This window comes from Lithobates pipiens, unplaced genomic scaffold (genome assembly GCF_037356315.1).
Source record: "Lithobates pipiens isolate NorthernLeopardFrog02 unplaced genomic scaffold, aLitPip1_a1.2 Scaffold_3, whole genome shotgun sequence".
Classification (NCBI taxonomy): Eukaryota; Metazoa; Chordata; class Amphibia; order Anura; family Ranidae; genus Lithobates; species Lithobates pipiens.
The window spans coordinates 213,619,271-213,645,061 of record NW_027507790.1 but is presented as its reverse complement, the minus strand read 5'-3'; the positions used below and the strand labels follow the sequence as shown (position 1 = coordinate 213,645,061).

At 44.5% G+C, this 25,791-nt stretch overlaps 1 protein-coding gene and 1 long non-coding RNA gene across 4 annotated transcripts in view; one reads left to right on the top strand and one right to left on the bottom strand.

The window, feature by feature from the left end:
• The window catches only part of LOC143940939 (uncharacterized), a 68,806-nt gene extending 54,995 nt beyond the window's left edge, over positions 1 to 13,811 (bottom strand). The window contains exon 1 of the long non-coding RNA XR_013263960.1: positions 13,683 to 13,811. This is a non-coding gene — a long non-coding RNA (uncharacterized LOC143940939). The remainder of the gene's footprint in view (positions 1 to 13,682) is intronic.
• Positions 1 to 25,791, top strand: part of PARP8 (poly(ADP-ribose) polymerase family member 8) — a 452,966-nt gene that overhangs the window by 204,241 nt on the left and 222,934 nt on the right. For all 3 annotated transcript variants that reach the window (XM_077462768.1, XM_077462766.1, XM_077462767.1), the window contains exon 4: positions 8,956 to 9,042. In XM_077462768.1, coding sequence (XP_077318894.1) covers positions 8,956 to 9,042 — 87 coding nt within the window. The remainder of the gene's footprint in view (positions 1 to 8,955; positions 9,043 to 25,791) is intronic.

Genomic DNA, 25,791 nt, shown 5'->3' with positions numbered 1-25,791 from the left:
CCAAATGCAGCCACTTGTGCCCAGTATATGTAGCCACTTGTGCCCATCATATGCAACCACCTGTGCCCATCAAATGCAACCACTTATGCCCAGTATATTCAGCCACTTGTGCCAATCAAATGCAGCCACTTGTGCCCATCATATGCAGCCATCATTTGTGCCCATTAAATACAGCCACTTGTGCCCATCAAATGCAACCAGGCTCAGCTGCCACTTCACTACCTCCCCCCCACCACCACCACCACGGCCGGTCCGGAGTGACAGGGCTCTCCTCGTTGGAGGGAAGTGACTGCTCTCTTCCTCGGCAGCTCTCTTCCTTGGCAGCTCTCCTCCTTGGCGGCTCTCTTCCTCGGCTGCTCTCCTCCTTGGCGAGAAGCAGCGGCTGTGGCTCCTGTGTCCATGTCTCCTCTTCCGCCAAAGCGTTAGGCATCCAATAGCTTGGCCAAAGCATCAAATGCTTTGGCCAATCAGGAGACAGGTCTCACTGACCTGCCTGTGGATTGGCAGGCAGAAACGTTAGTGTGAAAATAGTGAAAATTCATTCGATATGCCACACAAGAGGGTGGGATCGGGATGCAGTGCTCTGCGCCCCAAGCCCACCCTATTTTGAAGCCTATTAGAGCCTCAGACTCTAATCATGTGCTCCACAATAAACACCCCTTGCCTATCCCTGCCATAGTATTTCATGTGTCTGGCATCCTGAAAGGGGCTGGGCACATCAATAGGGAGGGCGGCAGAGATGTTGGGGGGTGGCGTCCGTGCACCCACAATGCATGGGCTGCCACTGAGCATGGAAAATTTACTGGCGGAGCACATTTTTTACTGCCAGCTTGAGAAATTACAGGACTCATATTGAAAACTAACACAGTGAATATTTGAACAGTATAAACATGATATGGAAACACTGACAATACCTAGAACAAAGTCATTTTCTTGATTTACTCTTAAAAAGTCAACACATCATCAGGTTATCAGCCCCTGATATTTACTGGCAGTTGTAAAAAAAATCACAGAATTTTACAAACTTTCAGTAAATTTAATGGCGGTTGGTAGCCCTGATTGCTGCTCCCATTTTTGCGCTGCTTTGCTGTGCCGCAAAGTTGATAAATGTTTCCTGTAATGTATAAACTATTGAGCTCTGTGTAGCACATTCATAAACTGGAAAGAAAGCCTAATCAATAGATGACTTCCAGGAATACAGTAGTTAGTGTATAGATAAATAAGAGGCTGACAGAGACGGGTTCAGCATTGGAGCTGTGCTGAATGGGCTGTGTCATTCTAAATAAAAGTGTTTATTCATAATTGGTCTTCAATGCATCTAGAGCCCAAAAACAGTATCATTCTGAAGTTTTGCAGTCCTGAGATGTGGTGGCTGCATTAATTTTCTAAAGTTTTCTAAAGTTACAATATATTAAATTTTTATTATAGGGTTCAAAACTTGAAAGGAAACAATACACACTTTGAGGTCAGTGGCGGCTGGTGGTGCATATTTTTATTAGGGGGGCAAACAAGACACTCGTTGACCCCCCCCCTATCAAGCGGTCATGCCAAAGGTTGCTTGCTTCCGTACTTACCCCATATTGCAGCTTAGGCTCCATGTTGCATCTCCTCCTTCTCCATGGCGGCGGCTTTGTCCTCAATGACTTCCCTCCTCCTTCCCTTGACGACCAATACGAACGCTTCTCCTCTCTGCCAATCGGGTTGACCCTCTTCCTGGTTAGCCGGAAGGAGAAGCAGGAAGACAATAGCAAATATTAATTTGCTATTGTTACTCAACTGGGTGGGCTCAGGGCTTTTTTTTAAGCCTATTAGAGCCTCTGGCTCTAATCACATGCTTCTAAAAAAAAACAAAAAAAAAACAAGAAACATTGGAATCCATGCGTCCAGTGCCCTGCATGTAGATTAGGAAACGGACGCATGGATTAGGGGAGTGGCGCCCTTGCACCCGTTATTTTTTTACCAAAAAAAAAAAATCTTTCTTTTTAGATTTCTATCACATTTTTAAAGGTATTTTTAAAGGTATTTTATGTATAGATTCATGGTTCATTGAAACTGCAGCACTGGTGTGGCTTTCAGAAGGCAACGTTTTTTTTTTTTACAGCCAAACAGGGTTATTGGATGAGAATATTACACTGCAACCGCAAGTCTAGCATATGGTTATGGTATGCCGCCATTTACTTGAATGGGTCATATTTAGTGGCAGTACTGACTGCCATATGTGACAAGGGGTACCGTTTTCATGCCATGCCTATTGTTTTGAACCAGTCTAAGGCAAGCCATAGATGATGTGATTTTCCTTCCTGCAACCATGGGTTGCAGTTAGGCCCATTTCACACTGGGGCGTGAGTGTCGTTGGCAGTAAAACTGAGCTATTTTTAGCGCTGCTTTACCATCATTTTAGCGGCGGTATTCGGCCAATATTGGGGTGGTTTTACCCCCTGTTAGCAGCTGAGAAAGGGTTAAAGCCACAGCAAAGTGCTGCTGCAGCAGTGCTTTGCTGGCAGTATAGCAACGCTGCCCCATTGATTTCAATGGGCAGGACCAGTGAAGGAGCGGTCTATACTCTGCTCCTTCACCGCTCCAAAGATGCTGCTAGCAGGACTTTTTTTACCGTCCTGCCAGCACACCGCTCCAGTGTAAAAGCCCTCGGGGCTTTCAGTGGAGACACAGCAGCAGCTGTTTCAGGTCGGTTTGCAAGCGCTATTTTTAGTGCAATAGCACCTGCAAAACGACCCAGTGTGAAAGGGGTCTTAAGAAAAAATGCTTGATTCCCCCAGCAACACAGTCAGTCCTGCAGAGCTATCGTGTTCTGCCCAAGGGGAGCCTTCTCTGTCGGGAGAACACATTGATTACTGCTGGCTATAGCCGCCAGCAGTAATTGCATGCAAAAAATCCAAAAGGCTGGTTGTGATGAAGATGATCGATTGAGCGACTTCATTACAACCAGCCTGCCCATAGGTGGATCAAATCTCAGACAGTTTTTGCTGAAGTGCCCGAGAATCGATCTATCTGTGGCTGGCTTAAAGGATGAGTTTGCCTTTGGGAACATGTTACATGTCCCACCCATTTTTAGGGTGGAACATGTAACATGTTCCCACTCTTGCAGCCGCTGCCGGGACTCTCTCTCCCTGTGACCCCATACTAGCTGACACTTTTTGGAAACAGCAGCTGTGTGGGACTCAGCCCCAGGGCTGGTGCAAGGATTTTTGACACTTTAGGTGAAACCTAATTTTGCCACTCCCCTCCCCCATTGGTCCAACCGCTGACTCCACCCCATTTCCCTCCCCATGTATACCCCACCCTTTTAATGAAGCGCCCCTCAAATGCAGCCGCACTAGCGCCCCTCAATGCAACGTCACCAGCACAAATCAAAGCAGCCTCACCAGCACCCATCAATACAGCCTCACCAGCACCCATCAATGCAGCCTCACCAACACCCATCAATGCAGCCTCACCAGCGCCCATCAATGCAGCCTCACCAACGCTCATCAATGCAGCCACACCAGCGCCCATCAATGCAGCCTAACAGTGCCCATCAATGCAGCCTACCAGTGCCCATCAATAAATGTTTGCTTGCTTCCATTAATTCGGGAGTCGGGACATGGACACAGTCCTCCGCCGCCGCTGTGCCTCTGACACTATGTGCAAATGGATCGGCAGCTGCCTGCTAATGCTGGGACTTAGTTGCTTGCTGCAGAGAGAAGAGAGTAGGAACATCAGTGGCTGGGCGCCCTAGCAGCAGGGTGCCCTAGGTGGCTGCCTAGTTTGCCTAGTGGTAGCACCAGCCCTGCTCAGCCCACACATCATCCTTTCACAAAGCTCTGTGTGTGAAAGCCTGGACATCCTTTGCAGTTATATAGTAAATTTTACCTGCAAAAAAAATTTTTGTTTTTGAACTTATCCTTTAAGTAGAATGATAGACATGCACTGGGAAAGATAAACAACAAACCACAATCACTAAAGTGCATTGCTTAGCAAGCAGTAAAACGTGCATATGTAACAAGGTAGGCTTCCCTTGAGTACATAAAATATTTAATAAAAAGAAACTATACCTAGAGACAAGGTTTACAAAGTATTATAATATATTGATAGAATCATTTCCATTAAGCTAATCACATACATACCTAATGTCTTTAAAAAAAAAAAAGAATTTATAATTGAATTAAAGTTTAAATTTAAATTTAATTAATTTCTAAATGTAATGGCAGCTATGGCAATTGAGGGGATTGAGGGGATAAAAATGTGGTACTTGGGTGGACAACACTGTACCTCACAAATATTCAGTGATGTGCTTGTAGGTGGGGTGTAGCAGCAATAATTCACACAGTCCAAGTGCAATGTAGAAACTTGTATTGAAGTACAGAAGAGACAGTTCACAATAAGGCTCGATTCACACGAATGTGTTTTTGATGCATTTTGCAGAAATGCAGGGAATTTTTTTAATATGAGTTCCTATGGAACACATTCACATCAATGCATTTTTGTTCCCGGGTGTTTATTGAATGGATCGGGGACTTTTTTTCCCCGCAAAATTCAGCGTCTTTCATGTAATTGGTGTGACCCGCATCCAAATCGCAAGTACCGCTGGTTTACCACGATTTTGACGCAATTTTGCAGTGATTTGTGATTTTCCACAAAAGAATCAAGGAAAATAACGCCATGGAGTCTCCTGCAGGTCCATACCAGGCCCTTGGGTCTAGTATGGATTCAGAGGGGACCCCCCCCCCACACCAAAATGTAAAAAAAAATATGTGGGGTCCCCCCAAAATACATACCGGACCCTTATCCGAGCATGCAGTCCAGCAGGTCAGAAAAGGGAGGGGACGAGCGAGGGTGGGTGCTTTGAAGCAGGGGGGCTCTGTGCCCCCACCCCAAAGCACATTACCCCCATGTTGATGGGAACAAGGGCCTCTTCCCAACAACCCGGTGACATTTTCTGACAAGTCGTCTTCTTCCCCGCTTCTTTCTCCGGTCTTCCTACATTTTCTCCCAAATCTTCCTCTTCCGATCTTCTCCTTCTCCTGCTTCTTCTTCTGCTCTTCTTCTTGCTCCTGTCTTCTTTGTCCGGTGTTCTTCTTCCTCTGCCCCTGACCCTCCTCTGATGCTGCATCCCACTAATCTGTCCATGCCGATATCAAGCAGTCTTAGCTAACGATGGGTTTGTGGCCTCCGGATGACATCACCCAGAAGCCATGCCCCGTGTTACATCACAAACCCATCATGTACCGGTCGGTGATGTCACAAGGGGCGAGGCCTCCAGAAGATGTCACCCGGTGGCTACGCCCCCATCGTTATCTAAGACATGCTTGACATCGGCATGGACAGAACAATGTGACGCAGCATCGGAGGAGGGTCTGCGGCAGGAGCGGTGGCAGAGGAAGAACAACACCAAACAAAGAAGACAGAAGAAAGAAGAAGAGCGGAAGAAGGAGAAGACCAGAGGAGGAAGATGCGGGAGAAGATGGAGGAAGACTGGAGGAAGAAGCAGGAAAGAAGATATTTTTAATAAAAGACTCAAAAACAGTCAACTCTATTTTTTCACACTACACTACTTTTTTTTGTAAATGGGTAGGGGTACAATGTACCCCATACTCATTTACATAGAGGAGGGCCAGGATGTTAAAGGGGGCTTCGGGCAAGGGATGTCGGCAAGAGGCCTTTGTCCCTATCAACATGGGGGCAAGGTTCTTTGTGGTGGGGGGGCGCAGAGCCTCCCCTGCCCCAAAGCACTAGCCCCCATGTTGAGGGCATGTGACCTGGTATGGTTCAGGAGGGGGGTGCTCACTCATCCCCTCTCTTTCCTGACCTGTCGGGATGCATGCTTGGATAAGGGTCTAGTATAGATTTTGGGGGGGGCCCAACGCATTTAAAAAAAATAATTTGGCATGGGGGGTGCCTTCCGAATCCATACCAGACCCAAGGGGGGTTTTCACAATTTTTTTTTAGCCAGCAATTATTTTATTTTACATTCAGCGGGGAAGCCTGCTGACAGCTGATGACTTATCAGTTGTTAAGGACGCAGCGGCTGGCTTCCTGGCCCCCTCCTTAGCAACCAATTATATACAGTGTAAAAAAACACAAGTTGTGGCAAAATCGCAGTAAAATTGCAATTAAAACGTGTGTCCAATAACGCGACAAGCACCGCAAAAAGCACTGCAGAAACACTCAAAAGCAACATGCATAGATGTGAATTGAGACTAAACCTAGTGAGAGGACAGCCCAAAGGGGAATACTTATGGTTCCAACAACCTGTAAGGAGCAGGTTTCAGCTGAACTGACAGCACCTGTTAGGAGAGGCAGAATGCGGCCTGGCCATCTCGTGCTCAAGTGGGAAGATTTCCAAAGAGGTTGCAAGCCTTATGCTTCGGCTCCTTGTCAGAAACATTTCCACTAGTTCTGCCCCTACCAGGCAGAGTACCCATTCCCACTAACTAAAAAGCTGGGAGCCAGGGCCATAATAGGCTCTGTCTGACCCAAGATGGCTGTGAGAGTCACATGGGGCAGCAGCATACAAACAGATAGCTTCCCCAGTGACCCTGGAAACCATAGAGGAGTTATGTTGCCCTTCACTTCCTCTCCAGCTGTACTGCCATATTGGATGAGCACCACCCAGAGTGGAGAAAGTAGACTACACCTGCCTACATGCTGTGACTTGCAAACCAAAGCCATCTTGTGGAAGGGTGGTCTGCCTCTACCTGCCTGTTAGGTTTTCTCCCTGCAGCATTGTGGGGGATCCAGCCACCATTACATAATGAAGGAGAGTTTCTTTGCTCAAAATCCTCAAAATGCATCATATTTGCCCACTTTTGGATGGTGGCAGTAAATCGCCCAGGTTTTTCCTTTTTATGATGGGGGAAGACAACCCTCTTAAGCCTCCCTAAAAATGTACTCCTCCTCACTGCTAGTACCTCAACAGTGCCTGTGCGACCTAATTTGCTGGCTGCTGTCTTCCCTTTTCCCCCATTTTGTGGAAGAGTGGGCAGCCTAAGGCTGTAGGTTTTCCCTCTGCATCTATACCTCTAGTTTTGAGGATCCAGCCATCAGTAAATGTGAAGAATTTTTTTGCAGAATCACTTCAGAGTGGAGAATTTGGGGCACCCTCTTGGATGGTAACAGAAGAGCTCCTTGTATGAGGGAGGGTAGTCACATTCCCCTTGAAGCAGTTCCAAATTTCCTCCTCCTCACAGCATTGAACACCTTCCTCCTCCTCACCGCCAGCACCCCAACCCTCCTCCCCATATTCCTCTGTCTCCTGCTGCTTAATGTCATCTCATATACTGGGAATGAGCAGGCATGGCTTTCTGTGCAATGTAATGGTAGTGTAGCAGCCACAACCCTTGCTGGATGGCCTTGACTTGTTGGGCTTACCAGTTACATTCTCTTGGCCTGCTCTTCCACGTCTAGGGGTTCCCAGGGTTGATACCCAACGACTTGAACACTGACATAGATGAAGTCCTTTAACAAAGGTTTTATTTTGCAGTAGTAACATCCAATAGCACAGTCTCTCAGGGGAATAGAGGGCATGGGTGAAGAACTCAGGCACCTTGAACTGCAGGTCTAGCAGAGTCTCTAATTCCACCCAGAGAGTAGCCACTTGCAGCTGGGTACTTCAAGGCTGTCCAGATCTCTAGCCAGAGATCATGGCAGTCAGCACGTTGACTCAAAACTTGAAACAATCCTATGAACGTGTAGAAGTTGTAACTAAGGCTGAACAGGAACCTTTTCCTCAGTACCTGGAACGTTTCTCGTCTCCTCAATGGTACTGGAAAAGTGTGAATTCGTCAATGTCCTTCCCAACTCAGTAACCAGGCACTTCCCAAGAGCCACTTGCGGCCCTCCTCCGAAGAGTCCTCCCCCAGTCACTTCCACAAGCTGTGGTGCCTCTCCAAGCCGAAAGCACACCTGGACACCTTGAATCCTCCCTCAGTTACTGCACCTCGGACCAGCGGGGTCTGAGACTCAGGAACAGACGGATCCTTACCCCAGACCAGGTAGGTCTATCAGGGGCCTCCAATAGGAACATGTTGTGGGGTGTCAAACACCTCGTGACCAGGATCCCTCACAGGGCTACCCTGGTCCTGGAACCAGAACAGACCACATGGGTCCCATGAACTCCCCTCCCCTGAACACGTGACCCACACCTCTTAAGTACCCCTTCCCAGACTCCTCAGCGTGCTCGGCTCTCCCACTGATTGGTTCCGAAAAGGCTGATACCTAAACATCCAACCAGGCCTGGTTCTGGCATGTCATGTGCACCTCACCGTTCACATGACCAGGCAGAACCTCCAAACACAGCCTGGCCAGACTGATGTTAAGGCCAACCTTTGTAATCAACCCTTAGAACCCCTACTGTTCTGAGGCAAAAACTAAATTTACATGCGTATGACATTTTGTCCAAAATGTAATCCGCTACAGTAGTTAGCATATAGCCTGAGTACCTGACACACTGGCCATTAGTGCAAATGAAAGCATTGTACACCAAGCCCCAATCTAATGAGAAGATTTACATTGACCACCAATATAACTAAGACATTTAGCCTGTGTTCACATTTGTATGTGTTGGAAATGCATGCAAAAGTCGCTTTCCTGACACCACAGAAATGTGCTGCCCTTTAGCAGATATACAGCAGTGCCATCAATTGTTATGGACAATTGAAGAAGTATGTATGTAGATCAGGTCTTCTGACATTCCAGAGCCAGAGGGTTACCATTTCATTCAAGAAGATGATTTTTTTTTTAAAGATGAAGACAGTGGCTGCGTCCATGAAAATTTCACATGACGGTTTTACCTATATGGGGAACCTGCTCTATTGATTTATACGGAGATCTTCAACAAGCGTTTGATTCTAGATTACAGCTGTAAAGGTTCTTTAAAGCGTCAGTATTGTCCTCTGCTTCAAATGTTGGCAGAAGCTTCTGTTATATCTAAAGCCATTTTTTTTTTTATTGTTGCAGATAATACATATGTGTCAAGCTCAGAAAATGATGAAGATGTGTTAGTTACAACAGAACCCATCCCTATCATCTTCCACAGGATCACAGGTAACAAGATCAGTATTTGTAAAAATATAATTATTTGACAGCTTGTTGCATTGGTTAACACTGTGACCGGGGAGAAGCACTGTGATAGATATTCATGGTCCTATTTGACAAGTCACTGGCAAGGGTATCAAATAGCTTAACATTTTAACAGCAGATCCCCCTAGCACAAGAAATTAGTCAATTCCCCCATCCGTGCTAAACAGCGTATATGGAGGAATCACCTCTACCGGTTAACATATTCAGACAGCTGCAGCACCCATTCAAAAGTTTTCTATGCAGCTCAGCTGATTTTAAAATTTACCGTTGTTGAGCCAGATCAGGCCAACCACAGTTCGAATTTTGGACAATTCTGCAATTTATTTATTACAATTACTTACACAGTGTCATCAATTTTCACAGCGCTTTACATACACACTATATTACCAAAGGTATTGGGCCACCTGCCTTTACACGGACATGAACTTTAATAGCATCCCAGTCTTAGTCCGTAAGGTTCAATATTGAGTTGACCCACCCTTTGAAGCTATAACAGCTTCACCTCTTTCGGGAAGGCTGTCCACAAGGTTTAGGAGTGTGTCTATGGGAATCTTTGACCATTCTTCCAGAAACTAATTTGTTGGACGAGAAGGACTGCTTCACAGTCTCCACTCAAATTCATCCCAAAGGTGTACTATTGGGTTGAGGTCAAGCCAGTCAAGTTCCTCCACCCCAAACTCGCTCATCCACGTCTTTAAGGATGTTGTTTGTGCCATGGTGCACAGTCATGTTGGAAAAGGAAGGGGCCATCCCCAAACTGTTCCAACAAAATTGGGAGCATAAAATTGGCAAAAATGTCTTGGTATGCTTACGCCTTAAGAGTTCCCTTCACTCGCCAAGCCCAACCCCTGAAAAACATCCACACACCATAATCCCCCTCCACCAAATGATTTGGACCAGTCCACAAACCAAAGTCCATAAAGACATGGATGAGCGAATTTGGGGTGGAGGAACATGACTGGCCTGCACAATTGGGATGAATTCATGCGGAGACAGGCCTTCTCGTCCATATCAGTGCCAGACCTCACAAATGCGCTACTAGAAGAAAACATTCCCATAGACACACTCCTAAACCTTGTGGACAGCCTTCCCAGAAGAGTTGAAGCTGTTATAGCTGCAAAGGGTGGGCCAACTCAATATTGAACCCTATAGACTAACACTGGGATTCCATTAAAGTTCTTGTGCATGTTAAGGCAGGCGTCCCAATGCGTTTGCAATATAGTGTATATATTATGCATTCACTTCAGTCTCTGCACTCAAGGAGCTTACAATCTAAGGTCTCTCTAATTCACATTCCTACATACACATGCTAGTGCCAATTAACCTATCAGAATCTCTTTGGAGTATGAGAGAAAACCCACACATTCACAGGGAGAACATGTAAACTCCATGCAGGTTGTGCCGTGGTTGGTATTCGAACAAACAACCCAAGTGCTGCCAGGCGAAAGTGCTAACCACTTAGGCACTGTCGGCCATAATCGTAGCCCTGTAAATCTAGTTCAAGCTCAAGTGTCATTTGGTGTTGGAGCTTAGACAAGGGGGTGACATCATGGCTCCCACCATGTGAAAGTGTTCAATCCTGGACATGCTCCTCCATACCAAAAACCCACTCCATTAACCAGGGCTTTAACAATGCTAGTTGTGCTGGATACAATGATATATATATAAGTTAATTACAACTGCATCCTCATTTGTAGATATAACAAGACTCCAGGTCAGTGTAACATTGGGCCTTCAGATATTCAAGAAGGACATGTTTAAAGCCTAATTCCAGGCACAATCCTTTTTCAAAGTGGAATTCCAAGTATGGATACTTTATACATACAGTACAAAAATTGGAAATTTATGGAAGGAACTTTTGGAAAGACACCACTATGACATAATATATATATATATTACAAAATATTTTATTGGATACAATCTTAACCACTTGCTTACTGGGCACTTAAACACCCTTCCTGCCCAGACCAATTTTCAGCTTTCAGTGCTCTCACACTTTGAATGACAATTACTCAGTCATGCAATACTGTACCCAAATGAATTTTTTGTCCTTTTTTTCCCACAAAGAGAGCTTTCTTTTGGTGGTATTTGATCACCTCTGGGGTTTTAATTTTTTGCGCTATAAATGGAAAAAGACCGAAAATTTTGAAAAAAAAACGCATATTTCTTTGTTTCTGTGACAGAATTATGCAAATTATTAATTTTTCTTCATACATTTTGGCCACAATTTATACTGCTACATATCTTTGTTAAAAATAACCCAAATTAGTGGATATTATTTGGTCTTTGTGAAAGTTAGAGAGTCTACAAGCTGTGGTGCGAATCATACAAAATTGATCACATCTGATGTACTGGTGGCCTATCTCATTTCTTGTGACCCGAACAAGTCAGGAAAGTACAAATACTCCCCAAATGACCCCTTTTTGGAAAGTAGACATTCCAAGGTATTTAGTAAGAGGCATGGTGAGCTTTTTGATGTTGTAATTTTTTTCCCACAATTCTTTGCAAAATTAAGATTTTTAATTTTTTTAATTTTTTTTCCACAAAATTGTCATTGTAATAGGTTATTTTTCTCACATGGCATGTGTATACCACAAATGACACCCCCAAAAAATTCTGCTACTCCTCCTGAGTATTACAATACCACATGTGTGGGACTTTTTCACAGCCTGGCCACATAGAGAGGCCCAACATGCAGGGAGCGCCATCACGTGTTCTAGGAGCATACATTACACATCTAACTTGTTGACTACTTATTACACTTTTGAAGGCCCTGGAGCACTAGGACAATGACACGTGACACTGATGACAGATGACACTGATACGTGGCAATGATTACATTTATACGTGGCACTGATGACAGATGGCACTAATATGTGGCATTGATGACAGATGGCACTTATACGTGGCACTGATGACAGATGGCACTTATATGTGGCACTGATGACACGTGGCACTAATACGTGGCACTGATGACAGATTGCACTAATACGTGGCACTGATGACAGATGGCACTAATACGTGGCACTAACACATGGCACTGATGACAGATGGCACTTATATGTGGCACCGATGATGCGTGACACTGATAGGTGGCATTGATGACACGTGACACTGACAAAAGATGGCACGTGACACTGACAGGTGGCACTGATGACAAATGTCACTGATACATGCCACTGATGACAGATGGCACTAATATGTGGCACTGATGACAGATGGCACTATGTGGCACTGATGACACGTGGCACTGATGACAGATGGCACTTATACGTGGTACTGATGACAGATGGCACTGGGGACAAATGGCACTGACAACAGGTGGCACTGGGGACATATAGCACTAACAGGTGGCACTGGGGGCAGGTAGCACTGGGGAGGATGGCACTGGGGAGGATGGCACTGGGCGAGGATGGCACTGGGGAGGATGGTACTGGGGTGGATGGCACTGGGGGAGGATGGCACTGGGGGAGGATGGCACTGGGGGAGGATGGCACTGGGCGAGGATGGCACTGGGGAGGATGGTACTGGGGGAGGATGGCACTGGGGGAGGATGGCACTGGGGGAGGATGGCACTTTTTTTTACTTTTTTTTCACTCATGGCCACTGCAGCCGTTCATCTCTCCCTTCTCATACGCTGTCTGTGTGAGAAGGGAGAGCGACGCTGAGAGATGATCTCATATGTTTACATATGAGATCATCTCTCATTGGATAGGCCAATCGCGCTGTAAACGGCCGCTGTGATTGGCCGTTTACAGCGATCTGTGACTGTCTGTGTCCGAGGGACACGGCCAGCACAGAACTTCCCCGATGCCCGCTCCCGGGAGCGCGCATTGCGGAAGTAAACAGGAGGACATCCAGGGATGGCCTCCCGGCAGATGGCGTCCGCTCTGTAGCTGTCTTTCGGCTATAGGATGGGCGTGAAGCAGTTAAAACAGTAAAATATACATGCGACAATAAAACATGCAGTATTAGCACAAGATGATGAGATTTCCTTCATCCAAAGAGAAGCTCTATATCCCAAAGATGTGGGTACCCCCTACACGTTTCGACTCATGGGTCTTCATCTGGGGGTTCTCAAGAGCACTGTCTATTATATAAACAGTGGTAAATAACATGAAACCATATGAATACCCATGAACACATACATGTAGAGAAATATAAAATAAGGCAACTTACTACATATGGCAAAAGACACGTGCATGCAGAGTCACCAGGGTCACTCCAAAGCCTCCACAAGTAAAAAACAATTCAAGGGACATAAACCTAATAAATAATGAGGGTTCAGTAAACAGTGGAATTTTGTAGACTGGAAATATTGTACATTAATACATTTTGGGCACATACAAAAGGCTCCTAAATATACTTACTAGATTTTACATTTGAGTGTCTGTAATCAAATGGATTATGGGAATTACCACCACTGCACAGCATAGAGTGGTGAGATGGATCGAAAGCACGTGGCCATAGAAAGATACCCTCAGAACCTCCCTGGTGGCAACATAAATGTAGACACTGCAACCCTAGTGATCTCTGCTTTCTTTTGGGACCCATGCTGAGCGTCTGCCTAAGGTAACTATGCAGAATATAAAATATAACCATACCTGGAATTGTTCTTCAAATTTTGGATAGAGCAGATTTCTATTGCTGTTGTGACCCCTCTGGGGAGATTTCCCTTCAATCCTGTGTTGTCACCAGATCAAGTAGTAAGGATATTCTCTACATCATAATCATAAATGATTAATGCATATTTTTGTTTAGAAGAATGGGAAAGGGGTAGAACACTTTAGTTTTTTTTTTTCCATTTCCTTGTTGAGCAGGTTTTGTTCACACCCTGACAGCAATGGAGGGGAAATCTTTCCAATAGCAATACAGACAACCAAAAAATCCTATTGGATTATAATGCTTCCTCGCTGTATCCAAAAATTAATATAAACTTTTGGCTGGACTTTAAATATTTAGTACAAACTGCCAGGAATCTGTCACATTTCTTCTCCTGCGTTGAGGGAGATTTACTAAAACTGGAAGATGCAAAATCTGGTGCTGCTCTGCATAGAAATAAATTAGCTTGCAGGTTTGTGGTGCTCAGCAAAAACATATTGAATAAATGTAATTGTCTGAGAAACCCTAAATTTATTGTGGGACCTCATCAGAGTTCCATCATGTGTGTGGCCCATCATGGTGCCAAAGTCCCCTTACTTTTCTACTGTTTCACATTGTTCTGACAGAGGTATTGCCTGCAAGCTGTATCCTATATATTTAAACCATACAATATAAACACAGTAAGCTTGTCATCTAGGTTAATGTGTAATCTCCCTTTATGTGTTCAGTACATAATAAAACATATTTCAGTAGCAGGTGTGAATCAGAACTTGGCAGTGATTTTTATTCCTTAGGGAGGCAGAAGGAACCATGAAAAGTGATATAAAAAAAAATCTGCTAACCAAATATCACAATTAAATGTCTTATAAAAAAGACAAACAAACATTTCCCTTAACTGTACTGTAGTGGAACTTGCTAAGTGTACTTGCTAAGTTGTGCGCTCAGATGTTCAAAGTCATTCTGTTTTAAGAGAAGGGTAATAAATGTAACCTACTGCATAAAAGTCATAGGACTTTGGGTTATGGGTACAGAGGGCACATACAGTTGTGCTCATAAGTTTACATACCCTGGCAGAATTTATGATTTCTTGGCCATTTTTCAGAGAATGTAATAACACAAAAACTTTTTTTTCACTCATGGTTAGTGTTTGTCTGAAGCCATTTATTATCAATAAACTGTGTTTACTCTTTTTAAATCATAATGATAACAGAAACTACCCAAATTACCCTGATCAAAATTTTACATACCCCAGTTCTTAATACCGTGTATTGCCCCCTTTAACATCAATGACGGCTTGAGGTCTGTTGTGGTATTTGTGGATGAGGTTCTTTATCTTCTCAGATGGTAAAGCTGCCCATTCCTCTTGGCAAAAAGCCTCCAGTTCCTGTAAATTCTTGGGCTGTCTTACATGAACTGCACATTTGAGATCTCCCCAGAGTGGCTCAATGATATTGAGGTCAGGAGACTGAGATGGCCACTCCAGAACCTTCACTTTATTCTGCTGACAGGTCGACTTGGCCTTGTGTTTTGGATCATTGTCATGTTGGAATGTTCAGGTATGTTCCATGCGCAGCTTCCTGACTGATGAATGCAAATGTTCCTCCAGTATTTTTTGATAACATACTGCATTCATCTTGCCAACAATTTTGACCACATTTCCTGTGCCTTTGTAGGTCACACATCCCCAAAACATCAGCGATCCACCTCCGTGTTTCACAGTAGGAATGGTGTATCTTTCATCATAGGCCTTGTTGACTCCTCTCCAAATGTAGTGTTTATGGTTGTGGCCAATAAGCTACATTTTAGTCTCATCACTCCAAAAGACTTTGTGGCAGAAGGTTTGAGGCTTGTCTCTGAGCTGTTTGGCATATTGTAAGCGGGATACTTTGTGGCACTTGCGCATTAATAGCTTTCTTCTGGTGACTCGACCATGCAGCCCATCTTTCTTCAAGTGTCTCCTTATTGTGCATCTTGAAACAACCACACCACATGTTTTCAGAGAGTCCTGTATTTCACCTGAAGTTATTTGTGGGTTTTTCTTTGCATCCCGAACAATTTTACTGGCAGTTGTGGCTGATATTTCAGTTGGTCTACCTGACCGTGGTTTGGTTTCAACAGAACCCCTCATTTTCCACTTCTTGATTAGAGTTTGAACACTGCTGATTGACATTCTCAATTCCTTGTATATCTTTTTATATCCCTTTCCTGTTTTATACAGTTCAACTACCTTTTCTTGCAGATCCTTTGACAATTCTTTTACTTTCCCCATGACTCAGAATCCAGAAACGTCAGTGCAGCCTTCTATGAAAGATGCAAGGGTCTGTCAGGAGTCCAGAAATTCATTGCCCCCCCCCCAATTACAAGCAAACAGATCACAGGTGAGGATGGTTACCTTTAATAGCCATTCAAACCCCATTGTCTCAACTTGATTGCATGTTATCAGGCCAAAATCACCAACGTATATAAACTTTTGATCAGGGTAATTTGGGTAGTTTCTGTTGCCATTATGATTTAAAAAGAGTAAACACAGTTGACTGATAATACATGGCTTCAGCCAAACACTAACCATGAGTGAAAGAAATGTTTTTGTGCTATCATTCAAGAAAATCATAAATTCTGCCAGGGTATGTAAACTTATGAGCACAACTGTAACTGACACAAAGACATAAGTGAAGTGTTGCATCACATTTACTTACAGTTACACTGGTACCAGGTAATAGTGTTATATTTCCATACACATCTGAAATATTGTCTGACCCTCATCCATTGTCATATGGTATTTGCGCATTCATACACTTTAATGAATTTTAATGCAAAAAAACACAATATATAACACAATTATTTGGTAAACTATAAAAGATGATGTTACACCCTGTAAGTAGATATCTAAAATGTCACCCTCGTGGAATGGTGTGGAAACTACGATACCTACAAGTTTTACAAGCTACCAGTTTAGAGTTACAAAGAAGGTCCAGCGCTAGAATTATTGCCCTTGATATAACATCCACCACGATATCTCACATGTTTGCTACGAACACCGTTTACATATACGAGTGCAACACCCGTATGTGTTCGCTTCTGTGCGCGAGCATTAGAGGACAAGGGAGCTTTAAAAGTTTTTTTCCGTATTTTTTTTTTTTTTTACACTGTCCCTTTAATGATTTTTTCAATCACTTTTATACCTATCACAAGAAATAAGGCATGACAGGCTCTCTTTATGGAGAAATCTGAGGTCTATAAGTATGTGATAAAAAAATCTTTAATCCCTGCTTTCCAGAAAAAAAATTTCAGTGTTTACATCTGCCTAGCCGGAAGTGACGTAATGACATTGCTTCCTGCCTCCCAGGATCATAGAGATGGCTGGGGACCAGCCGGTCCACAGGCAGCTCTGTGGTAATCCAACTAAGAAAGCAAAGCACAAAGATAACACTCACAACAGGGAACACACTTCATAGATTAATAGACATGTGCAGAGTAAAATATTTCGTTTCGGAATTTCGTTTTCGTCTGAAAACTTAATTTATTTAGTTACTCCCGAAATTCGTTTTTATTTATTTCGTTTTTCGTTCAAAAATTGCATTCGTCCGAAAATCCACATGAATCACGGTCGAATCTGTCTTTGAAGGCTTATGGTGTCTGTCGAATGTATAAAGAAGATTCGACGGAGCTAATATATAGCATACTTTAGAACCCTATTAAAGTCTATGGGACTCCAACATTCAAAATCTAAAGTGCTCATTTTAAAGGCTAATTTGCAAGTTACTGTCCTAAAAAGTGTTTGGGGACCTGGGTCCTGCCCTAGGGGACATGGATCAATGCAAAAAAAAGTTTTAAAAACTGCCGTTTTTTCGGGAGCAGTGATTTTAATAATGATTAAAGTGAAACAATAAAAGTGTAATATTCCTTTAAATTTCGTAGGGGGGGGTTGTCTATAGTATGCCTGTGAAGGGGCGCATGTTTCCCGTGCTTAGAATTGTCCCTGCACAAAGTGTCATTTATGCAGGAAAAAAAGTCCTTTAAAATCACTCGCAGCTATTATGAATTGTCGGCTCCCGTAATACAGAGAACACTCATTGAAAGTCATTGATAAAAAAATAAATAAATAAATTTAAAAAAAAAAAAGCGTGGGGGTCCCCCAAATTCAATTACCAGGCCCTTCAGGTCTGGTATGGATATTAAGGGGAACCCTGCCTCAAATTTAAGAAAAAATTTGACGTGGCGTTCCCCCTAAATATCCATAACCAGACCCTTCAGGTCTGGTATGGATATTAAGGGGAACCCCGCGTCAAATAAAAAAAAAAATTGATGTGGGGTTCCCCCTAAAAATCCATACCAGACCCTTTATCCGAGCACGCAACCTGGCAGGCCGCAGGAAAAGAGGGGGGGACGAGAGAGCGGCCCCCCCTCCCTCCTGAACCGTACCAGGCCACATGCCCTCAACATTGGGAGGATGCTTTGGGGGTCTGTGACCCCTCAAAGCACCTTGTCCCCATGTTGATGAGGACAAGGGCCTCATCCCCACAACCCTGGCCGGTGGTTGTGGAGGTCTGCGGGCGGGGGGCTTATCAGAATCTGGAAGCCCCCTTTAACAAGGGGACCCCCAGATCCCGGCCCCCCCCCCTGTTTGAAATGGTAAGGGGGTACAAAAGTACCCCTACCATTTCACAAAGAAAGTGTAAAAAATGGTTAAATAAAACAAACACACTTTTGAAAAATTCCTTTATTAAAAAAAAAAAAAAAAAAAAAAGATTCCAGCGGCGGTAATCCACTCTTGCTATCCAGCGACGGACGATCATCTCTCCAGCGATGTCTCATCTCATCCAGCGCAGCGATCCATCCTTCTTCTGTCTCCGTGGAGGAGACACTGCAAGGATTCCGGCGGCTGACGTTTCTTATATACGGAGGGCGGGGCCACCCGTCACCTGACCCCGCCCCCCTCTGACGCAAGGGGAAACCCGGGGTTCCCCGTGACGTATAGGTGACCCCGCCCCCCTCTGATGTAACGGAAACCTGCCTGTGTTACATCAGAGGGGTGCGGGGTCACCCATACGTCACAGGGAACCCCGGGTTTCCCCTTGCGTCAGAGGGGGGCGGGGTCAGGTGACGGGTGGCCCCGCCCTCCGTATATAAGAAACGTCAGCCGCCGGAATGCCTGCAGTGTCTCCTACACGGAGACAGAAGAAGGATGGAGGATTCGCTGCGCTGGATGAGATGAGACATCGCTGGAGAGATGACCGTCCGTCGCTGGATAGCAAGAGTGGATTACCGCCGCTGGAATCTTTTTTTTATTTTTTTATTTTTAATAAAGGAATTTTTCAAAAATGTGTTTGTTTTATTTAACCATTTTTTACACTTTCTTTGTGAAATGGTAGGGGTACCCCCTTACCATTTCAAACAGGGGGGGCCGGGATCTGGGGGTCCCCTTGTTAAAGGGGGCTTCCAGATTCTGATAAGCCCCCCGCCCGCAGACCTCCACAACCACCGGCCAGGGTTGTGGGGATGAGGCCCTTGTCTTCATCAACATGGGGACAAGGTGCTTTGAGGGGTCACAGACCCCCAAAGCATCCTCCCAATGTTGAGGGCATGTGGCCTGGTACGGTTCAGGAGGGAGGGGGGCCGCTCTCTCGTCCCCCCCTCTTTTCCTGCGGCCTGCCAGGTTGCGTGCTTGGATAAAGGGTCTGGTATGGATTTTTAGGGGGAACCCCACGTCAATTTTTTTTTAAATTTGACGCGGGGTTCCCCTTAATATCCATACCAGACCTGAAGGGTCTGGTTATGGATATTTAGGGGGAACCCCACGTCAAATTTTTTCTTAAATTTGAGGCAGGGTTCCCCTTAATATCCATACCAGACCTGAAGGGCCTGGTAATTGAATTTGGGGGACCCCCACGCTTTTTTTTTTATTTTTTTTTTTATTTTTTTATCAATGACTTTCAATGAGTGTTCTCTGTATTACGGGAGCCGACAATTCATAATAGCTGCGAGTGATTTTAAAGGACTTTTTTTCCTGCATAAATGACACTTTGTGCAGGGACAGTTCTAGGCACGGGAAACATGCGCCCCTTCACAGGCATACTATAGACAACCCCCCCCTATGAAATTTAAAGGAATATTACACTTTTATTGTTTCACTTTAATCATTATTAAAATCACTGCTCCCGAAAAAACGGCAGTTTTTAAAACTTTTTTTTGCATTGATCCATGTCCCCTGGGGCAGGACCCGGGTCCCCAAACACTTTTTAGGACAGTATCTTGCAGAATCTTTTCTCTCTGTCAAATCTTTTTTCTCTGTCGAATATTTTCTCTATATAATCTTGGACTAATAGAGGTAAGGTTAGGCACATTCGAACACAGGTTCTATAGACACAGATTGTTGTCAGAGTCATGTCGAATCTCCTATTCTATATCGAACTGTTGTAACAATGAAAACGAAAATAAAGCATTTATTTATGTCGGATCTTTCGTTTTTCGGATTTTGTGCTTTCGTTATCGTTTGTCAAAACGAAAACGAAAATAGCTGAAATTCGGACGAAAATGCATTCGGACGAAAACAAATGCACATGTCTATAGATTAAGGGTGCTCTGGCTCAAATGGCCTCCAGCCATTGAAAACGAAGCTCCAAGAAAGATGTTGCCAGCAAATCCAGAATCCCATGAAAATCTTTATTTGCTACAAGAAGGTCAAGATTAAAAACATCTGATATGTTTCAACATACAGCCCTGTTCGCAGCCACCGCTGGATTTGCCAGCTACATCTTTCTTGGATATCAGCTCTGTAACAACCTGGCAGCACCACTGGATCGGATCCTGGGTTCCCCTATTACATGAGAGAGCCTAGAGAGGCGTCAGGTGGAGGGGAGTCATCCCCTCCCACTGCCTGTAAAATAAATCCAGTGGCTAATCAGCTGCAAGGATGACTTTTACATTGTAGGGAATTGCCGCCTGAAAAGAAAGATACTGGGATGATGCTTGTAGCTGCAAGCATCATCCCGACATCTCCACTTCAAGTCCAGGACGTCATGTGACGTCTTAGACAAGTGGTTAAACCCTTTGTTTTCCTGTTACAGTAAAATACTTTTATAACATAACGCTCAAGTGGTATAATTGAAGTAATTACAAATCTTACATAAATAATATGTTTCCCTTCTTTCACTTTCCAGCCCGCTTCCCAGTTTTCTTCCCTATATAAAACATGCTCCGTGCTGCCTCTGAGCCCCTGTTTGCTAGTGTTTTGTGTATTTAGTGACTGACTTCCCATGTACTGACCCCAGCTTCGACTTTGAGTTGAATTTGTGCTTGTCTGCCACCCGCCCTGAACTCGGCTTGTATCCCGGACCTTCATTTGTCTCCTGCCATTTGTACTCTGCACACGTGGGTGGTGTTCGTGTCATCAACTGGGCTTACTTGGGGGCAGTGACCTGGTTCCAGCTGCTGCAAGTCCATCCCCACCATCAGGGCCCTGGTGAATAAGCATTCTGGGGCTTAGGCTGGATTCACACCTATGCATTTTTTATGCTTTTTGCATTTTGCAGATTTGCACTACAGATCATGTTCCACAGGAAACAATGTTAAATTGACTGTATTGCAAATCTGCAAAATGCAAAAAGCACTAAAACTGCATAGGTGTGAATCCAGCCTTAGAGTCTGTGTCCTGGGGAAGCCCGGTTGGCATTCTGCAAGGGCTCACTACTACAGAGACCTGACAGTAAGTTTTGACTTTGTTTTGTGTGTGAAAAAGGTTATTCATATCTATATTGAACATATGAGCAGCTGCAAAGTAAATCTAATGCCGCAGACACACGATAAGACTTTCCGGTGGACTTGGTCTGCTGGACCAGAGTCAGTCAGACAATTCGATCGTGTGTGGGCTCCAGCTGATTTTTCTTCCCCAAAGTCCGGCGGACCTAGATTTAAAACATGTTTTAAATCTTTACGCCGAAAGTCCACCGGACCCAGTTCCTGTCGGGAAGTCCGCTCGTCTGTATGCTGGTCCAACTACGACGCAACGGCAACTACAACACCTGCCCGCGAGAATGTTTCCAGTGTGAACCTATCGCGCTGGTTCTCGGCTACAGGGTACTGTACACCAGGCCCTTAGGTCTGGTTTTGATTCTAAGGGTAACCGGCGGACCTCCGCTGCAGAGTCCGGTGGATTGTCTGCTGGACCAAGTCTGCCGGAAAGTCAGATCGTGTGTATGCGGCATTATAGGGCGGAAGCAAAATAGACCATGTATGTTATAAGTGCAGTTGCTCCAGAGCTTAGTAAACTAGGTGAAAACTTCACTTTGCACAGAATACCCATTCACATGCAAGAAAAATGAAGAAAAAAAACAGCATTTTTGCTTGCACATAATTGGATGATGCAAGTCAGTAGAGCTTCCTCTCGTTTACTAAACTCTGGAGCAATACACTTGCAAAGTGCACAAACTACCTTTAGGGGTTTCAGACCTGATTCATCCAGGGCAAGCTTTATTGGGGATGGTCTTCCATTGGAATAACCTGGGGCATTCTCTACCCTAGGATGGGGATCATGTGCCCTATATAAGAAGGGAATGCCAGTTACCTGATCAAAGAGCCCCATATGTTCAGGAAGAATTGTTTGAGCTGGAGGCAAAAGAAGGCAAACACCTAGGAGAGGGATGTTATGGGAAAATAGGATAGAGGATTCCAGATGGACCCATAATAATATTTACTTATCTCTTGATAGCACCGTTATTAACTAAGAATGTGTTAACATGAAAGCTGGATCTCGCATATCTTTTAAGTTGGACATCCTTCTCTCCATTTTCTAACCACCAGACCTCTCCCCCATACCTTCCCCTCCCCTCTCTCCTAGTCCTTCTCTTTTTCCTTCCTATTTGCTTCTACCTCAAAGGAGCCAGTCACATTCAGTTATAAGGAAGATCGGCTTTGTACAATCCCCAATCTACATACATTGTACCAGCCATTATTAATGTAAGAAGGCAGTTCTGATAAATGGACATATTTAATAATATTGTGCCATGGAATTGGATTCTCAAACAGTATGATATGTTATATACGTATCTCTTGTCAAAATCTCATGACTGAAAATCCCACTCTCTTTTATCTTACTGTAAGTTGTAAAATACAAATAGAATATTTTATTTTAGGGGATGAAGAAAATGCTTGCAGTCATCTCTGCTGGCCACCTCTTCCCTAAATGTGTTAGGTCTATGGAGATGCGTGCTACAGACACCACTTATAAGAGGGAAATCAGTTGTGATTTCACAAGGCTTTCCAACAGCTGTTACCTCTGATGAGCTTTGGTGTGTCTGAAGGGAACCCATAGTCATTAGATTATTGCTGTCAGGAAACTGTCTCGGAATGTCCATGAATATATCAAGAGAAGATAAATTAAATCTACAACCCAAGATCTTTAGTAAAAACTCTGATGTAATACTGAAAAGAGAACAGAAATAAATAAACCTTTTTATTGCATTGCAGCTGCTTTGCAAAGATTTTAAGTCCTGAACTTTGCCTATAGCAAGGCCTGAGCAGGTCTTCAGGGGAGTCAAGAAACAGACCTACTTGACTCTCAGGGCCATCTTTAATATTGATTGGACCCTGTGCAAACATTTTCTTTGGCGCCCCCCAGCTCCCCCCCCCCACACTTAAAATCAGTTTGAAGTAGCAGATCAGGCAGTGATTGCGATTGGTTGCCAGAGGCTACAGCATATCATTACCGTTCACTGACTGGATGCTAGAGGTTACAGCACACATTACAACTCACTGATTAGTTGCTTACTGCTCACTCATTGATTGCTAGAGGGTTCTGTGCCTCATTAACACTTATTGCTTGCTAGTGGTTACAGCACATCAACACAGCTCATTGATTGGTTGCTAAAGGTTACAGCACATCCTCTCTCCACTGGCTGCACACCATGGACCCAGGGTGAGGGGACCCACCAATAGACAGAAAACTCCTAGAACTTGCTATTAGCAATAAGCAGAGCAGAGAACACAACTATGAAGGTTGAGAAATATAGAGGAAGAGGGCTTGGACTTTTTAGGCACAACCACATAGGTCTAATAATATAAAAAAAACTATTTATTGAAAATAGAGACAACGTTAAAATCAACACTGAATAAAGTCCATGTCACAGAGTAAGAAAGTATGAACTGCACATAGCCAACAAGATGAAAAGGCAACCTTCTTGTAAACAGCTGCTTGAGTAGGAGTGGCTGGAGTCAGAGGGCTCCTACTAGAGTGGCTGTTTACAAGAAGGTTGCCTTTTCATCTTGTTACAAGCAGGTATTTGCCTCACCCTCCACTCCCCAAGACTACAAGCAACTTTTTCACTTCATATAGACTAAAAAGTCCAAGCCCTCTTCCTCTATAATTCTCTGTCTAAATCATAGGACGTGGCACCTGATATTTTTAGCAGTATCCACAGTACCACTCTGTGGTGATACGTAATAGTTTATTCAACTATAAAGGTTAACTGAGTGCAGGTAGGCACAGAGTCCATTGTGAGCAGTATTCCTAAGGACAGGCTCCCAGAAATAAAAGACTAGTCATGCCGCCTGCAGTAGAGCAGTGTTGAGGGATGAGCTACGTACAGAGTGCAGAATTGGGGAGTGAGCTTTGTATGGAGTGCAAGGTTGAGTGGTACGCTATGTACAGAATGCAGGGCTGAGAGGTGAGCTACATACAGAGTGCAGGATTGAGAGGTGAGCTACATACAGATTGCAGGGTTGAGGGGTGAGCTACATACAGAGTGCAGGGTTGAGGGGTGAGCTACATAAAGATTGCAGAGTTGAGGGGTGAGCTACATACAGAGTGTAGGGTTGAGGGGTGAGCTATGTACAGAGTGTGTGGTTGAAGGGTGCGTTACATACAGAGTGCAGGATTGAGGTGTGCGTTACATACAGAGTGCAGGGTTGAGGGGTGCTTTACATATAGAGTGCATGGTTAAGGGGTGCATTACATACAGTGTGCAGGATTGAGGGTTGTGTTACATACAGAGTGCATGGTTAAAGGGTGTGTTACATACAGAGTGCAGGGTTGAGGGGTGCGTTACATACAGAGCACAGGATTGAGGGGTGTATTACATACAGTGCGCAGGATTGAGGGGTGCATTACATACAAAGTGCATGGTTGAGGGGTGTGTTGCATACAGAGTGCATGGTTAAGGGTGCTTTACATATAGAGTGCAGGATTGAGGGGTGCGTTACATACAGAGTGCAGGGTTGAGGGGTGCATTACATACAGAGTGCAGGGTCGACGGGTGCATTACATACAGAGTGCAGGATTGAGGGGTACATTACATAACAAAGTGCAGGATTGAGGGGTGCGTTACATACAGAGTGCAGGGTTGAGGGGTGTGTTACATACAGAGTGCAAGATTGAGGTGTGTGTTACATACAGAGTGCAGGGTTGAGTGGTGCGTTACATACAGAGTGCAGGATTGAGGGGTGCATTACATACAGAGTGCAGGGTTGAGGGATGTACTATGTATGGAGTGCATATTGGAGGGGTGTGCTATATACATATTGCAGGGTTTAGGGATGTATTGTGTACATCCAAGTCCACCCCCCCCCCCCCCCCAGTACAGAACTTTTCTCCCCCTGATTCCAATTTAACCCCCCCTTCAATACATAGCAGTCCTTCTGCATCATTCCACACCCCCCTCTTTCAATACATGGCCTTCCTCGGCACCAATACCACCCGCCTCTAGACTCCATTACCTAAAAACCATCAGAGCGGGGCCCGGCTGCACAAGAGAAGCTGTAATATGCATGTCCGCGGAGAAGCGTAACTCCGGTTGAAAAAAAACTTGGCAGGCAGCGTGGACTCCAGGGGCAGGTTAGCTGCTTTGTGCCCCCCTACAATGGCTGAGCCCTGGGCCGATTCCCTATTCGCCCCACATTAAGAATGGCCCTGTATGGCCTAGCAAACTTCATTGTAGGGAACAGTACCTCTTATCAACAGCTGGCCCCCTTGCAACTCATCGGTCCTGAGCTTGTTTTTATAACAGTTAGCACTGAAATTTCCCTTGCAGAGCCCAAACTCCCAGTGGACAGATCTGGTATCATGCACATTAAGCCAATTTTTACAAAAAAGGTGCAAGCCAATCATACATCAAGTTT